The sequence below is a fragment of the Cyprinodon variegatus genome, unplaced genomic scaffold, assembly GCF_000732505.1.
Source record: "Cyprinodon variegatus isolate N-32 unplaced genomic scaffold, C_variegatus-1.0 Scaffold41, whole genome shotgun sequence".
NCBI classification, from domain to species: Eukaryota; Metazoa; Chordata; class Actinopteri; order Cyprinodontiformes; family Cyprinodontidae; genus Cyprinodon; species Cyprinodon variegatus.
Window position 1 is genome coordinate 390,586 of NW_015150494.1, and position 18,660 is coordinate 409,245.

The window sequence follows — 18,660 nt, forward strand, 5'->3', positions numbered from 1 at the left end:
GTCAAGTTTTTCCAGTTTTATAATTTTCCTTGGAGTTTAGCTTCCAAAGAAGTTTGTGAATTAGATTAAAAAATGCTGTGTTGACTGTAGGCCGTCTTGTTGACAGGCGTCGGCAGCTTTGTATACGATCGAGCTGAAGCACGGGGAGTTTACGTGGTACGTGAAGAAGAAAGAGAAACACTTTCATGACCTTCACAAAGACCTGAAGTTATACAAGAGGCTCACACGGCTTCATCTATCCCGAGGGTAAAACTTTGGTTTTAGTCTTTCATTCTACTTCTTAAACTTTTAACCAGAAACTTTCTGACTGATGTAAAGATCCGTCTTTTTACAGAAACACAATAAAAAGAAGAAGTACAATGCCAAATACGGAGATGGCAGAGATACCAGAGTTCCCCCAGGGAGAAGGGACGAGCCAAAGGGGAGACTACGTTTCCAGTCTGAGGGTTTGTCTCCCAGCTCGATTTCATTGAATATACTTTCATGTTGACCTTCAGTTATTGATGTTTTGTTGGTTTTGTTTCAGACAAAACTTGAAGATTACTTGAACAGCCTGCTGAAGGTGCCGATGTACAGGAGCTGCCACGACATGGTAATGCCAGCTGAAACTGATTTGAAGTGATGATCATATCCTGCTACTTAACAACTCTGTAACATTTCAGTTTGTTCTCTGGTTTTCCATCTTAAAATGTTTCGGTGTATGTTTTAGACTTCGACTAGGCTAGAGATATGTAGTGTTCATCTTTTAGAACTGTCTCCTGCTAAGAGCATAAACCAGGGGTCTTCAAGCTTTTCCAGTTCAAGGACCCCCAAACTGATGGGTAGATCGAACGCGGACCCCCTAATTACATATATTGATGAAATTGTCTTATACCAAACTGGTCCTATAGTCACTCTGTTACAGATGGATTAATGTAATGAAAGTAATTTCTCCCTGGGATTATTAAAGTATTTCTGATTCCTGGTTGATGGGACAGGTGTTGTGAATGAAACAGTGCCTAACCTGAAAGAGCTCCTGTGTGTCGCTGAATGTGTGCATTGATGACTGAAAGACATCTTCTGCCTCCATTTATCTGTTTACTACAGTGTGTTGAATTCATGTTGATGTGTATTTAAAGACATTTCAATTAGTGGAAAAAATTTCAGGGAGGAATATAAAAACTTAAGCGACCCCCATGCAGTAGCTCCGTTGACCCCCTAGGGGGTTGCGGACCCCCTGTTGAAGACCTCCGGCATAAACTATAAAACTATGGGAGGCGATAGGGACGTTGAATGCAGGAGTTTGCCCTGCAACTGAAGGGTTGTCGGTTCAAACCCCACCTCCGACTTTCATTATCATTGTGTCTTTGGGCAAAACACTTCCCCCAATTTTACTGATGGTGGTCAGAGGGTCCGGTGGTGCCTGGGTGTTTGGCAGCCTAGCTTCTCTCAGTGAGCCCCAGGACAGCTGTGGCTACACTGTAGCTTGCCCCCATCAGTTTGTCAGTGAATGGCTGAATGACTGAATAAAGTGCTGTAGAGTCCCCTGACTTAAAAGTACAGGCCGTTTACTAATTAGCTTTCCTTAAGTGGAAGGCTTCTGATTTCAGCTTTTATTCTAGACTGAAATGACCTTTTCTTTTCTTCCTTTCAGATGGAGTTCATAGCTGCCAGTCAGCTTTCCTTCATTCATGATTTAGGACCAAAAGGCTTGTAAGTCCATTTAATTAACAGACATAAACATTTGAAAGCGACGATCTTTGCGTCTTTTATGCAGAGTTTTCAATAGGCTAACATCTGCTTTTACCGAATCAGAATCTTAACTGTTTGTTTACTTGTTGTCTATTTGCTTGCTGATGCTTTCAGGGAAGGAATGGTGCTAAAGCGTTCTGGCGGCCATCGTATTCCTGGGTTGAACTGCTGTGGTCGAAGTAGATTATGCTACCGCTGGTCCAAACGGTACACCTAAACACACACAGATCCTCTTTCTCTCTTAGAAGAGTGCGAGGTGTGATGTACAGCTGTTGTGCAGCTTTAATATATTTATTTCCCGCCCCTACATGAGCAAAGTTTATCTTGAAGAATTTGGGATATGATCAAATTAGCGTTTCCCTCATTTAGAGCAATTGTAATGTTTTCAAACTAATTCACAATGCAAATCCATGAGCTGTATAAACATTTCTTTAGCCAGATAATGTTTTATTAGATGATTTGCTTAATCAGGAACCATTAACCTTTAGTTAACTGATAACTTTACTTTCTTTGAGTGCGCTAGCTGCTAGCTGTCCCATAAAGTTACTTTTGGTAATCAAAATGTAATGAGAATGAGAGAAAACACATGAACGTTAACCTTATATCAGTGTTTTTATCCCTTGATTAAAATCTTATTTTAGCTTTATAGACAGAAGGTCAGACATGTTTGCATATCGTACCATGAGGTCCATCTTGTTAGCTTGATTGACTTTATTGATCTCACAGTGGAGAAATGTACTTGTTACATCAGCTCAAATAGTCAAAGGTGAAGAAGAATGTGCCAAAGGAAGAAAAAGTATAATATAGTGTATATACAGTGCGTCCACATATGACAGCTTTTTTTTTTAATAGAAGGATTATTATACAGGGTTATTGCACAGGGTGCCTACATTGGTATTTATATACAAAAAAAAATTGTCAAATAAACGAATTGTTTATCTAGAAACTCTCCCTGACTTGTGAAAGACCTGTACCTCTGCTCTTCTCCGTTTGGAGAGCATGAGTTTTCTCCAGCATATAGTGGAGCTCCCCTTCTGGATGTTTAGGACCTCCTCCCTGATGCCATATCCCATCCTGGGTGGTGGAGCTCCTCTTCTGGATGTTTAGGACCTCCTTCCTGGTGCCATATCCCATCCTGGATGGTGGAGCTCCTCTTCTGGATGTTGGAGCTCCTCTTCTGGATGTTTAGGACCTCCTCCCTGATGCCATATCCCATCCTGGGTGGTGGAGCTCCTCTTCTGGATGTTTAGGACCTCCTCCCTGGTGCCATATCCTCTCCTGGATGGTGGAGCTCCCTTACTGTGTGTTTGTGATTCCGTCCTGAATGTTTTGGACCCCTCCTAGATGTCATATCTCCCCCTGGACGTTGGGGCTTCCCTACTTGATATTTGTTATTTCTTCCTGGATTGTTCGGATCACCTCCTGGATGTTTGTGATCCCCTTATCCTCTCTTGCACCCAAATATTGGGTAAGAGGTCTGAAAAGCAATGGTTTATGGCCAAACATTTGCTCAAAGACACAAACTTGGTTTCCCATTGAAGAGTCCTTGGGTTTCCCTCATAAGTTATAAGGTTCGGTCATTAAGAGTTTATTTAGAGAACCTTTTTTTGTACGATGCGCTTTGCTTTCCTGTCAGATTTTTGCTGAAACTCTGATTCCTTTTTCATGAATTAAAACCTAAGGAAAAAGTTTAATATGAATATCTCTATATGTGCTCAGGTGGCTGGTGGTGAAAGACTCTTTCCTGATGTACATGAAACCAGACTCCGGTGCCATCGCCTCTGTGATGCTTTTCGATAAAGAGTTCAACATCAAAATGGACTCCAAGTACACTGAAACCAAGCATGGCATCCGCATCGACAGCCTCTCCAGGTTTGTAAACGGCGCCTCTTAAAATAAACACCCATTGTGTTCACATCTTCATCCCTGTTTGCCTTAAATTCAAACTGCGGGTGTTTGTTATCAGGTCCTTGGTGTTGAAGTGCTCTAGCTACAGACAAGCCCTCTGGTGGGGTAAGTCCATTGAAGAGTTTTCCCAAAAGTACGGCTCCGCCTTCCTCAAAGACCATCGCTTTGGATCCTTCGCCAGAGAGGAGGAGAACATCCTAGCAAAATGGTAACCATGGCAGTTACTGTAGCTTTCACTGTTGCTGCAATGGCAATGTAAAAAAATAGGTTTTAACCCCTTTTAGTAAAATTATTTAGCATTATAGTTAGCGAAGAACACATTTTGTAAGTGGAGATTTGAAAAAAACACATTTTGTAAGTTAAAATATAAAGGAAGCGATTAAAAAAATCCTCAAAAAAGCAGTTTCTTCCCTTATTTTAGGGAAGGAAGTGCTTCTTGTAAGTGTTGTCATAAAATATGATTTTAATCTTGCAACTTTAGGACTTTATTCTCTTGATATTATGAATTTATTCTCGTAATTTTATGATTATTCAGATGACTTTATTCTCATAATATTACTATATTCTCGTAATATTGTGCCTTATTCTCGTAATTTTACGACTTTAGTCTCATAATTTTATGACTTAATTGTCGTAATGTTACGACTTTATTCTCGAAATAGAAAAAAAAGCAAATCTCCAGCTATCGTAGCTTTGGGCTTCAAGGCAGGAGAATGTTATCTTTGAAAAGAGTGCAGTTTAAGAAAATATAAAATCAATTTGAAGACAAAAATTATTTGAAATAACAAAATATGAGAAAAGAGCAGAATTACTCTTAAAACCTGTTTTTTTATTTAAACTTTTTCAGAGTTTCATTTTAAATGAGTTTTTTTTTCAAACTCAATAGTCTTGTAGATTATAAAGTTTGTATTAAATCATTTGAGTTAGTGCTGTACTGCAATAGTATAAAAGTGAGTCTCAGGAAACACTTTTACTATGTGGAAAAAGAAAAATTTTTTTTTTTTGGAAAAACCTATTCTTGATTTTAAAATAGTGTTCTTTAGAATGAAGGTTTGGTTTGTCCGTGTGCTGTAAACTGATCCAGTTTGGAGAAGTCTAGACGACATCTGGTCCAGCTGGCAGAGTCCGTTTTCAGGTCTTAGTTTTCGCCATTTCTCAGCGAAGGCCCAGTTTTACGTTTGTGTCTGTAGGATGGTAGATTTGCATTTTTGTGAATCTATATCTGATGGTTTGTGTTTCTTACAGTCAGGGATGAAAGTTGCAGTTGGGTTTAATGGATGTGTCTTATCGGTGAGGATCCTCCTAGAGATGTGTATGTCTGGATGTTGTAACCCGACACAGAGAGAGGGAAAGTGACACTCAGCTGCTCATCACCTGCTTGCCTGGTGGGCAACTCTATACTGTCTGTGTGACGGCCTGAGTGTGTCTCTAAAGGCCTAATATGTTCACACACACCTGAGCCTGATTCAGTAGTGCTCACTCTCTGGTATTAATATATATATTATTATTTTTTCCAGTTTTACATCACTTAGGATAATTAAAATACCAATATTTAGAATTCTGGTCCATTTGAACTGCTGCATATTACAAAAATTGTTGACAACACAACCCAAATAATTTGATCTATGGGACTTAGATCCGTCCTTGCTTTGTGTTTTACTCCACGACTTTGGCTTTATGGTCTTTAAGTTGTTTTGCAACTAATTTATAAATGCTTTCATAGTCCTTGTCCATTTAGGACCTCCTTGTGCATGGAGTTTAAATTTTTCCCCCCCCCTGATGGCATCTATTTAGTAAAGTCCCATGCTTCACCTTTGGGAGGCTGCTCTCAGCCTATCAGGCTTCCCCATTGTTCCAAGTATTGCTGCTCATTAAGACCAAATGCTTCAGCTGTTTTTGCTGCTTTTGTATGAAGTAAGTTTTCTTCCATTATTGTTGCAAGTTTATTACTTGTTTAGTTAAAGGAAATTTGAAAAAACTAATGAAAATTTGGAGAAAAAAAAACTCTATCCAGGAATGAAAATTTAGAAAACATTTTCATCAATTAAAGGTTTTTAAAGGAACTTTGCTGTGTACTTGGCATTTTTATCTGTTTTTTTATGTATTTTTTCAGTAATTTTGCTATCTTATATTTCAAAATATACTTTTTTTCAAATGTAATTGAAAATATGTTTTTATATATATGATATATTATTTTCACATTTCTGTTCGTCTGATTCAGTGTTATGAGCATTTTTTTTTTTTTACATAAAAGTTTAATCACATTCTCTTCACTTGTGAGCGCAGGCTTCGCTCTGGAGTGAGGAGCAAGGAAGCATTTCTATATTTTCTGCTCGACATTAGCAACAATATTTTTATTGGTAGGCATTTGCAGCAGAGGAGAATGTTTGCTTTGGGCTTGTAGTGAAGAGCAATTTGTTTTTGAACATCAAAACTAAATAAGAAATACAAATTTTTGGAAAAAAAGATTTAAAAAATTGTGTTAAATGTTCAGAAAAAATAAATAAAGAAAATAACCTAAGAATAAATGAAATAATGACATGTTAGAAAACAGCAAAGTTACATTTCTGGATTTTGTTTTAACAATTCAGGTTACAAAATGTGTTTTTCTAAATTTCAGTTTTAAAAACATGTTCTCTGCTTGCAACAATAATGGAACAAAATTGACTCCATACTTCAGGAGTAATGGCTTCTTCTTCTCTGAGCGGCCTTTCAGCCTCTGTGAGGAATGGTTCTAGTCTGCATAATGACCCAATATGACCAATTTTTCACAATGTTTTTGCTTTTGTTTGTTCGGAATTTCTTAATGTTGAGAACAAAGACTTAAATTTAGGCATGAAATGTTAAGAAGGTTGGAACAAAAATGGCTATCCTTTAAGTACTGAGGCAGGAACAGAAAAAGTAAGGTTGGTTTGAAATATCCTGAATCTGGGACTAAAATTTGGAGCATTTTGCTACAAAAGTGGAAACAGATTAAATTAAATTATGGTAGAAAATGTTTTGATGTGTGTGTGTTTGTTTTTTTAGAGGTTATATTCAAATATAGTGGTGTGCTTCTGTGTAATTTGAATTTTGTGAATTAATCAATCAGAAGTATACAGACCATGACATCATTAGCTGGAAATTGTAGCTTTATAAACTCTTATCTTGCCACTACAAAGTTTCTCTGATTTGCTCCCTGAGGCTCTCAGATCATTACCACCCATTCAGAGAAGTTTGTCTTTGTCCTCTGCAGGTATGTAAATGGTAAAACCTACATGGAGGACGTGGCTGACGCTCTGGAAGCGGCCAAAGAGGAAATCTTCATCACAGACTGGTGGTGAGCGTTTAACCACAGCTTCCTCCCTTCAGGCAGAGCGGCTGGCGGTCACCTCTACGGGAGGTTTTCTGCTCAGACGGATCACTTACAGCGTGACGCTGAACCCAGTCAGAGGTTCAAGCTATCGTTAACACTGCCGTACAATTATTACTAATGAGGAGTTTCTGCTGTGTCTGCATTTAAAAGATGCTACATCCTGTGATAAATGATGACAGAAAATTGCAGGAATTAGTTTTATTTAAAAAGATGCTGATATAAAAATGTTTCCTTTTAGAAGAACTTGCAAAGTTTGCTGTAAAAAAAAACAAAAAAACTTTAGCAAACATTTGGAATATAGAAAAAAACTTATTGCCGTTTTTAAATGAATTAAAAATGGCAAAACAAAAAAGATATACATGTTATTCTACATAAAATATACATGGAAATATTGTATGATTTGTATTGTAAAAAATATATTTTTATTCTATATTTGTTGAGTTTTGTCTAAATTACTGCTGTAAGTAGGTCACTCTATTAGCAAATTGCATTTTAGAGTCTGTAGCCACATTCTAGGTGAGGATTTGATTCAGTTACAAAATTATATCCATTATTAATAAATCATGATTAATCCAATGAATTGTTTCAGCCCTTATAGTCAGACATTTGTTGGAACATTGTGCTCTAAGTTTAAGATGAATGGAAGACTTCAAAATAAAATAGAGGTTGAGTTTGCAATATAAGGATTGATCGACAGCAGAAATAAATGTATAAAACATTGGGTTTATAAAGGAACATAAAAGCGGTTCTTGGTTGTGCAGGTTGAGTCCTGAGATCTTCCTGAAGAGGCCAGTCGTTGAAGGAAACCGATGGCGTCTGGACTGCATCCTGAGGCGCAAAGCGGTGAGCACGGCTCATTTAGGCCGTTTATTATGATTAATGTGGGATAGGCACGTTTTTAAAACAAAAAAAAAACTGAGAAGGAAGGAAAGGATCTCCGTTTAAATCAGGAGATAAAGTTTATGCAGCATGTTTAGGACTTTTATCCAAACTGTTCTGGATTGAAACCTAAGTTAGAAGCTAAGATGTTTTTACTAAATTATAAATGGAGGATTTAAGTGCAGACTGTTCCAGTTTTCATTCACACATGCTGATCTACAGTCTAACACAGAAAGCATAAACTGGAGTTGTAATGGTGAGAATGAAATCTATTCCAGGAACAAGGTGTGCGGATATTTGTGATGCTGTACAAGGAGGTGGAGTTAGCTCTGGGAATCAACTCCGGCTACAGCAAGAGGACACTGCTGCGCCTGCACCCCAACATCAAGGTTCGAACCCTTTCCCTGTAGGTTTCATCTCCTTTTCCACTTCCTCTCTGAACGGCTCCGTCTTCATTTATCATCAGGTGATGCGCCACCCGGACCACGTTTCCTCCGCCGTCTATCTGTGGGCACACCACGAGAAGATCATCGTCATCGATCAGTCTGTGGCCTTCGTGGGTGGGATCGACCTGGCGTACGGCCGCTGGGACGACGAGGAACATCGACTCACGGACATCGGGAGTGTGACCATTTCTCAAATGGAGCAGGTCTGACAAACACCACAACACACTCCTACACAGGCCTCCCTCTGCTATTCAAAGACTTTACATTCAGCGCCCACCAGGGGGCGGCAAACAAATGACAGCCAATTAAGTGCAGTTGTAACAGATGTTTTTTAATCAAAGAACCTTTGCACTGTCATATATTGTTCTGTGAACAAATGCCCAACCAGCTGTGTGTTTAGACAACAATCAAAGTAGGTGTTTTTTTCTATTGTGCATTTTAAAGTATCACATAAGAAATTACTAAATTCTGAAAAATCAAATTTGTTTTCAAGCCTGCTGTAGGGGATTTTTGGTTATTGCAAAAAAAGGTTAATGCACAAAACAGGCGATGGAAACACTTTCTCTAAACTTAAAAAAGTAAAATTCGTATTTCAGTTGGATTTAAACACGCTGAGTGTAAATGTAGCTCATATGATGTTCAAACATTTAACTCTGCACACGTGATATAGAATAAATTCAAAATGACTTCCATTTATAATCTAAGAACTTATTAACAAAAATCATTCAACTCAGAACATATTTCAGTTAAACTCTACACTAAATTAGTGAAAGTTAAATAATTAAGCAACTGCGAACACAAATTCAAAAACAAGAATCAATTGAATGGTGCAAAGATTTTACAGGTTAGCCTGGATTTTATGTCTGAGAAGCAAAGTTTATCTTGACGAGTTTAGAATGTGGTCAGATTAGCTTTTGAATTAATGTAGATTAAGTTGGATTAAATTAGATTGTGTTGAAACCAACTATGCTCTGTGGTTCCAGTCTGATACCGCCAAGTCATTCCTGTAACCTCAGAGAGAAATGTTGCAGAAAGTCTGTTTTTAAAATCTGTTTCTAAGAGAGCCATTAGGTCCACCTAGCTATCAGCAGACTTTACAGTCTGGTCCTTCAGGGCCCTCGATGCGCTGATCCTGCAGAGCTTGCACTAAAAGGTGAATGCACCAGCATGTAGCAGTGGCTCTGTGCACGGTGAGGGGGCAGGATTGCATGTTGAAGAAGGTTCTAGAGTTTCAAAGAAACCACCTTTGACATCAAACCCAATGCCCAAAATTATTATCCTGGCTTATGGCACAAGGATTCCTTCAGATTCTACTCTAAGTGGAGGAAACAAAAGCATAGCTGTGTCCAGTTACCCTTCTACATACACTTTGCAACAAAAAAACCCAATAATTTTACCTGAATCTGGGATTACTATTCCCCTATTTTAAATCAGCCAGCATCACCAACATTATCAACCAAACTAAGGCTCCATCTGTTATCTTTGACTTATTTAGGCTGCAGCTGTTTCCTCCACCGTCGCTGCTTCAGCCAATGGCAGCACCAGCTCTCCCAGGAGCCAACGGACGGCGGCAGACTCTGGAGACCAGCCCAGGCTGAAGGGTCAGGGGAGGTTTAAGAGGACCAGGATGAGCATTAAGAAACGCCTGCAGAAACATGGACTGGCTCGCGTTGACAGCGACAGTGACAGCGACCTGGAGGAAGACCAGAGTGAGTCTGAGCGAGTCTCTGTGCACTAATACAGTCAGGACTGTTTGACATTTATAGCAGCAATAACCAACACTTTGCTTTTAACATCATTTGTTTTTTGTACCAGTTGTACCAAACTTTAAAAGGTATTGCTTTAAAGATTGTTCAATTAAAACTTTTACAAGTCCACACACACACACACACACACACACACACATATATATATACAGAGGTGTCAAGTAACGAAGTACATATACTTCATTACTGTACTTAAGTACACTTTTTAGGTATCTACACTTTACTCTATTACTTATTTTTCTTCCTACTTCTGACTTCTACTCATAACATTTTTAGCCAAGTATCTGTACTTTCTATTCCTTACATTTTTAAAACAAGCGTTACTCGTTAATCTTGGCTTAGGTTTAATGTTTATAAATATTTATTTCCCGTCATGTGCTCCATCCAATGCAGATCATTGGCTCCACCCACATCTAGTGAAAACTAGTGTAATTGGATGAGTCATAGAGCGCAAACACTCATTGGTTAGCTAAAGGAAATCATCAGAAGCAAGCAGGTGTTCTTCAAACTGCTAACGTGAATTGTCTATGCCATGCTACAATGTTGGATTAAGACAAAGATGTTGAAATGTCTGAAAGGTCGGACACAGGCGAGAGCGTATCGGGAGATGGAGACCAACAAGACCTCCCTCATCCTTTGCCCTATCTCAAAGAATTTTTAGAAATAGCTAAAAAATTGAGCTTTCAGTTCATATAGTGGCATCTGGCTGTTTTTTTTTTAAGGTTACTTTATAGTTTTAAACTTTAAGTAGTTTTTGGAGCAAATACTTTCACTTTTACTTGTGTAAAGAGGTCAAGCTGAAGGAAGGATTATATCAGGTGGTTAAAATATATGATTCCCCTCTCACAACTCTGGCAAATAATGATCAAATGTCATCATATCAACAGGGTTTGTTGTTGATAAAGAGAGGAATAAACACAGTTAAAGAGTTGCAGGTGAATTAATTTCTTCCTATGTTATGGAGGGGGAACGGATTATTTCAGGCAGCTGAAATATCCATTCTCTCCTCCCCTCCTCCCACATCTATGGGAAATAAAGAGCAACTGTTTCCAGATTTTTAAAAACTTTTATAGCATGTAGTATACTAGAAATGTCCTTACATTCTCATTCTACATTCTCACCTCAATCCTGCTATCAGCAGGTTACCATCCTCTTATATCACCAATGAAAAATGATACGAGTTGTAAAACTGTGTTTGGTGACTGACTTTTATTTCTGTCTGGCTGAAGGGACAAAAGTTGGAAAAAGGCCGATTATCTTGGCGTTAAAAAAACAAACCAAAACAGCTTAAAGGACCTCATTTATTTATTTTACAATTTTGTAAACAACAGCTGCTGATTAAACTGGATTTTACAACATTGACATCATTATAGGAGTTGTTTTTAGCCAGAAATCGATCAGAAGTGCAGTGAAAATTGTCCCATCCTTCTTGTCCGCCTCTCTGGCTTCAATGCGCGCTCCCGACACAAGGGGAACAGAATTTCATACAACACCGGGACAAAGAACGTCTGGAAGTCAGTCAGAGCTTCACATCCCTGGGACGTCACTTTGTTTAGGAACAGCTAGTGGTGACAACGTCTTCTTCTGTATGGGAATGCTACAGGCTGCTTTCCTGCGCATGCTGCCACCAATTGGTGAATTCCAGTACTGCACATTTTTCTCGGATCAGCTCAGAAGCGAGATCTGGGGCTTTAGCCCAAGTAGCCACCCCCTAGATCCGCCACTGCCCGTGGTATAGCCAAACCCTCATGGAATTCGTCTTTAGGTTTCCTTAGACGCGTGACCTCTACCGTAAGAACTATAAAAGCTGCGACGGTAAACCAGAAAGTTCTCAACAAGATTTGAAGTTGTTGTTTCTGTTTTTGCATCAGTTTCGGGTCCACATGAGACATCATTGACCCCTGCTTTAAAATTAAAACCTTTAACTTCATACTTTGCTCCTGAGCAGCAAGGCTTTCTTGTATCCTTTATAATGACCAGTGTCATTGCACTGACTAGACAAGTGTTTCTGAGGCGTTCACTAATAATGTTCAATAATATAAAATCCAGCATAGAACAATTTTAGAGGATATATTTTTTCAATTTGCATAAAAAGTAGATTGAGTTCAGCATCATGATGTAGCTGTGGCAGTGGAGGATGGTTGGTATTTATCTCTGTCCTTTGGGCGGTCTGCTCAGGTTGGTCCTCCAGCATCAACAGCCAGCAAACACTGATTCCCAGCAGGCTGCTGGAGCTGAGGGCGCCCACGCCGCTCGGCCACTGCCAGGCCGGTGAGTCGGTGTGACCACCCGGAAGCATGATGGCCAGAGGCTACCTGTTTCCCAGCATGCATTGTTGTGGATTTGACCTCTACCTGACAACCTTTGCTTTGTTTCTATTGTCAAAGGTTGATCCTTCCTTTTGAACAGAGACCATCTGGAACATTACATATGCGATCAGGTGGACTTCGCACTTCTTTATAAATATAGATCTCAATCCCTCAAGGCAGACGATGTAGGATGTTTTTTTTAACAGAACTGGTTTAGCCGGAGTCAAACTGGATTATTATACCTCAGTAAAGATTGTTCTGCAGGGCCAAATATGGTTAACAAGTAACCTGAAGATTTCATTAAAGCTCAAACATAAATCCTCTAGATTAAGAACCTGTCAAACCTTGCCGATTTAGCCAGCGTATGCCTGATGTCCCAGAATCTCCTAAAACGCTGGCATACGCTGAACTTTCTATTTATTTTTCAATTTTGGGTGTATACATAGCATATTCATAACGAGTCCAGAACTTATGCCCAACAACAGCCTAACTTATGCATAACTCACGGCAGCGTAACGCCCATGAAATGATGCACAAGCCAGTGTCCTGATGGGGGCAGGGATGCGCCCAGAGGTGCCCAGTCTGCATAAAGAGATTTATTTGATCGTGGTATTAACCTAGCTGCTGTTTATCACCAACCAAAAAATTAAAAGAAAGAAAGAAAGAAGGTTTGCAGTCGCAGCAGATTCAGCATCATGTCTGCTAGTTTGTTGGTGGTGGGCGTGATCACAGGGAGGATCCATCACTCTCACCTTCTGGCTCACCCTATGATGGGGATGAAGTCTGGAGGAGAACTGATGGTTTCCTCCTGTGAACCCCCTTTATACCAAAACGCTGCCAATACGCCATTATACAGTAGCTGGAATTTAGAAACACGTTCAGCGCTCGTCTGGAACACGTCAGATACCTTGATATGCGATGGAGAGAAGTTCTTGATAAATTACGCATCAGTTATACACAAGTTAGGTTCTGGATAAGCTGGATGCCACGACACTTAATGTATGTCAACAATCACATAACTTACCTGTAACTTATGGCCCATGTATGAAATAGGCTGGCATGCATCGCCGTATGCCGCCGTGTACCTGCATGCTTCAGCGTGCTGATAAATTATCCAAAACTCACCCATAACTTATCCAATGTATGCCAGCGTTTTTGCCTGATTTTTCATACGTCAGCCATACGCTGGTCTAAACCGTCAAGCTGTGACAGATGTGCCTGTTTTTCCTGGATGTGGCTGATCTAAAAAATTTAGATTGTATTAAATTTGCCCTTTTTATTTTAATAAACCCCAAAAAAAGCCTTTAAAATTATGAATCAGGAAGCGAATATATGCATATAGCTGAAACCAATTGTTTGAATACATTGTATGAAAAGGAAACGTTTTTTATAGTTTGGACGTCGAATCAGGCTAAGGTTTTTCTGTTAAAGACAGACCGATTGATAACTCATAGATAGTTATCGTAGCCATTTTACTTTTTGTGTTCTGGGTTTAATGATCATATTTTAGGCTTATGAGCCTTTTTTAAACTCTATTAGTTATAGTAACTACTACTGGTAACTTTCAGTTCTTATTCCTAGAATAAGAACTTCATTAAAAAATCTGTTTCCAATCAGCATTGCCGTCATAATCTGGGCTGATTTTTAAAGTAAATGTTTATAAATTGTTTCTTCCTTTTAGGGAACCAGTCTGTGCGAAGTCTTCATACAGGTGTGGGAGATCTGTTTGGAGACACGAGGTTCTGGCACGGCAAAGACTACTGCAACTTTGTGTACAAGGACTGGATCCAGCTGGACAAACCTTTTGATGGTAAGTATTCATCTGAGGTCTGCGTCTCCAACACCATCGATTTATTTCATTTTCAGATCCTTATGAGCCATTTTTTTAATCTCGTTTAGATTTCATAGACAGACATAAAACTCCCAGAATGCCTTGGCATGACATCGCTTCTGTCGTTCACGGGAAGGCGGCTCGAGACGTGGCTCGACACTTTATCCAGCGCTGGAATTTCAACAAGGTTAGTTGTATTAGTTTTTGCTGAAACAATAAAGTAATTAACTAAAGATAAGGAAGTCTTTAACATTAGAAGAATGTTAGAGAAATAAACCAGCTAAATCATTTAACATTAAAATCTTAGTCTTATCTTAATTAAGTTTCTTTATCCAACTTTTTATATTATTCTTCCTCCAGTTATTCAGAATATTTTATTTGTCCTCAGCAGTAGCTTATCAGCATTACTTTAGGCTTTTAAATAGTTTCTTTGGATTTTGTTTTGCAGTAAAATCTTTTTCAGAGGGATGTTTTTTGTTTGTGTAGGAGTTTTCCATCTAATTCAGTTTATTTCTCTATTAATAGATCATGAAGCCCAAATACAGATCGTTATCATATCCCTACCTGCTGCCAAAGTCCCACAGCACAGCTGGAGAGCTACCATACCAGGTTCCCAACTGCGTCACCACTAAAGTGCAGGTTTGGATTTAGTTCCTGGGAATTCTGCTTGTTATTAACTGAAAGACCGGATGCTATTAAACTGGTTTTGTTTGGTTAAACTGAACATTAAAGGTATTGTGGATGATCCTCTGTTTAGAAGTTGCTGTTCTCATATCTCATACAAGCTTACTGTGTCTGAACATCTGCTCTAACCCCTAAATCTCTCAATCACTATATAGAGCAGGGACTTTATAGTGGACTTTATAGTGAGCTCAGTTAACCGACCGTTCAGACATATGATCACTGTCTTTTGGTTATGTAACTCCTCCTGCACTGCGTGGTGCCTGCGCCATCTTTGTTATTAGTTGCCGCTGTAGTGACCCGACATTCTATGGTGAGAGCAGGCTGCTGTGACAGCAAATCCCATAATGCTTTGCGAGGAGAGCTCTCCACGCAAAGCATTATGGGATATATCTGCCTCTTCTGAGGCTTTTCTTTTCTTATTATCTTTGTAGACACTTTTTCTTTTACGAACATCGGCCATTTTCAAAGAACCGCAGTGAGTAAGGTGAGATTCAATGACTGTCTGACACCGTAGCTCACCACAGATATACGCCTGAGAGGCGCAGAAAAAGATAGCTAACAGGACGGGGACGTAGGACGGTCTTATGTAAACATATCACCAGAATGATTGACAATTAGGAGGACCACTTATTGAGATGATCCACCTGGAAATAAAAGATCGACCTCTATACCTTTAAAATTAACAATAAGGAACGTTTTTCCGCCGGTTAATTTTTTTTCCCTTGAGGTTGATGCCAACTCCAAAAAAAAAAACATAGAATACAATTAATTCATCTGTCATTGGTTAATACCTAATAGTCAGAAATTGGAGAATTAATTTACTCCTTTTTCTTTTTTTTTGGCATCCCACAGGGCTTTGTACTAGTATCTGAAATAATTTATAATTTACATGGTATTTTTCAGGGAAACAGTGTAAATGGGTTAAGTTCTTTTCTTGATTCTGAATTTTTATGAAACAGTCTTTAAATATAACTTTCAATTATGTGGTGCCTGTTTGCAATATTTAATAAAATAGTTTATATGAGTGTGGAAATCATTTTGGCAATATATCATGATTTTTGGCTGCCTGATATAATATTAATATTTTAGTTCCTAGTATTGATTTTTTTAAAGCTAAAACTGAGGGATAATGGGCTGCCTTTTTACCGACACTCTGGCAGATATTGCTTTGGAGCCCATTTACAGAGGTTGCTTTTTTATCTATGTTTTCAATTTTAATAGCAAGAAAAATATCGCAATATATATTGCTATATTGAAATATAGTGATAATATCGTATTTTACACATATCGTATCGCAACACCCATGCCTTACCTCCAATGGTTTAGTGAGTTTTAGCAGTTTACATGATATTTGTTTATGTTATAAATAAGCTTTGCAATGTTTTCCTTCCTCACAATATTGATCCAAAATAACACAGGTGTCCAGTAACTGCAGTCATATGGAGGGTAATGAGTGCTGCAATGCAAAAACTGATTTACGTATGAAATAATTATTAAAATGTGTCATTAATTATATATGTCTTCAGTTAAATATATTGATTTAATCTTAAAAGGTAGATTTAAATATTTCATGATTTAATAGAATAATTAGTGTTTTTAATGTGTGCACTTAAACAGCATGAATTTAACTGTCACACATCCATCAAAGTCAAAGAGGCGGGTCTAGGGCCGCTTCCATAGAAACACTGATGTCTGATTGGCTGATTCTCACTGAGCGAGATGAAAAGAAAAAAACTTCTTCCTGGTTTTCTTTTACTTAACCTCTTACACCCTCAGGGGGTATAAATAAATTTCTGCCTGACAAAAACACACAAAAGTAAATCACTTATAGCCTCAAAGCTATTAGATTTAAGAAGAAACTTTTGGTACGTCTGTAAAGGTAAGATGTCATAGAATGGTTTTCTGGTGTCAGCACCATTGTAGCTTTGACCCTGCCTAAAATATTAGGGACAAAATACAAAATATTTTGCATTTTTTGAACCTCGCCAAAATTTTCTTTGAAATAAACATTGCAAAACACTAACAAAATATTATTTATAGCACAAAAAAGTAGTACAGACTTTTACATCTAAATGTTGTGTAAAAATATACCAAATTTGGACTCAATCAGATGAATCATATTTATTTTAGAATGGTATTAGTGAGAAATTTCTTAGGCGGAGAGGCCATTTTGGCACATTTATCCATAAATGTCACCAAACTGTGCCAAATGTGTTTTTTACATCAATACTGGGGGTTTGTTAAAATTACGAGGTCACGTAGCAGCTGTCACGTAGGTCACGTAGAACCCTACAGTGGGTCTGTAGGGTTCTAGGGGTTAAAGTCAAGATTTAAACTAAATATTGATGTTTAATATTAGTCCTGCCTCCTTGATGGATGTGTAACAAACTAATTCACAGTGCACTTGAGCGCAGAAACATTACATCATGAACTTATTATATTTACTTCAGAAGATAAAATCTATATATTTAGGTGAGGCCCATAGAACTAGTTGCGTATTTATATTTTAATACATGATTGAGACATTTAAATAATTATTTTATAAGCTATTCATTGAATTGTGGGAATTGTAATCCTCAATACATTCAAACCCAAATCATATTTAGATTTATTACCTGGTTAAAAGTTGTTCCTCTTGTTGATCTTTCCTTGTGTTAAACCTACTTTCCTCAGGTGCTTCGCTCTGCGTCAGATTGGTCGGCTGGTATCAAATACCATGAGGAGTCCATCCATAACGCTTACGTCCACGCCATCGAGAACAGCAAGCACTTCATCTACATTGAGGTGTGTTTCTGTTGGAATACTGGGTCTTTCTGAGAGACTGGAGATGTATGAAGGTGTCATGCAATAGATGAGAAAGCGCCAGTGTTTAGCACTATTTTTTTTTTTTCATTTTTATATTTTATGTTGTATGATCGCCTTCGCTTTCAGCTACAGTGTATTCTGTATATATGTGGGGGGGTCAAACGTATCGATACTCCAAAAGTATTGATCTCTGAAATGCTCCATGTGGACGCCATAGTGGTTGGGCCTGGAATCCAGACCAAGTATTTCTGTTGCCCATAATGGATTTCTGGATTTTTCTTGCTTTAAAATAATAATAACCCAGACAAATTTCAAATAATATCAATTTGGATCATATTTTAGTCATTTATAGTTTATTTGCACACTGGCTAAGCTAGCATTTGTGATCCTGTTAAAGTCTGGTCCTTCATGGCCCACGATGCTGATCCTGCAGAGAATGTACAGGCATGCAGCAGATGCTCTGTGCATGCCTGTACGCTTCTACAGTTTCAAAGTAAACCAGCTTTAACATCGGCTTTAACCCAATGCCAAAAAATGATTATCACAGCTTATGGCTTAACAACTTTTTGATTTGAACATTTAATTTTTTATTTTTTTTACATTTTAGATAAATTGCATATTGTAGTATGCCGTACATATTTGAACCAAGGGCTCAAACATGTACGGCTGGAAGCCTTCTACACCAAACCAAGCTTCTGCCGCCCTGGCGTCCTCTTCCACAGCATCTTCATCCCCGCTTTCCTCCTCTAAATAAAAAATGGATGACGGAGGAGACTCATCCACGACCTCCGACACTAAACTCTCCTCCTCTTGCATGTTTCCTCTGTCCATAGCGTTCCTTGACAGCGTCGTTTCTAAGTCACCAATTTAGTGCTACTTGGTCCCAATGGAATTTCCTGCTAGCACTAAGTTGCTAACTGGTTAGCAAGATGCTGCTGACAAACCG

At 38.4% G+C, this 18,660-nt stretch overlaps 1 protein-coding gene across 2 annotated transcripts in view; it reads left to right on the forward strand.

Moving 5' to 3' along the window:
- Positions 1-18,660, forward strand: part of LOC107081817 (phospholipase D1-like) — a 77,169-nt gene that overhangs the window by 51,212 nt on the left and 7,297 nt on the right. For both annotated transcript variants that reach the window (XM_015370117.1, XM_015370116.1), the window contains exons 4-19: positions 107-246; positions 335-446; positions 527-592; positions 1,634-1,692; positions 1,846-1,938; positions 3,451-3,603; positions 3,698-3,847; positions 6,875-6,958; positions 7,756-7,837; positions 8,152-8,262; positions 8,340-8,522; positions 9,815-10,028; positions 14,076-14,204; positions 14,294-14,412; positions 14,751-14,864; positions 17,583-17,693. In XM_015370117.1, coding sequence (XP_015225603.1) covers positions 107-246; positions 335-446; positions 527-592; positions 1,634-1,692; positions 1,846-1,938; positions 3,451-3,603; positions 3,698-3,847; positions 6,875-6,958; positions 7,756-7,837; positions 8,152-8,262; positions 8,340-8,522; positions 9,815-10,028; positions 14,076-14,204; positions 14,294-14,412; positions 14,751-14,864; positions 17,583-17,693 — 1,920 coding nt within the window. The remainder of the gene's footprint in view (positions 1-106; positions 247-334; positions 447-526; positions 593-1,633; positions 1,693-1,845; positions 1,939-3,450; positions 3,604-3,697; positions 3,848-6,874; positions 6,959-7,755; positions 7,838-8,151; positions 8,263-8,339; positions 8,523-9,814; positions 10,029-14,075; positions 14,205-14,293; positions 14,413-14,750; positions 14,865-17,582; positions 17,694-18,660) is intronic.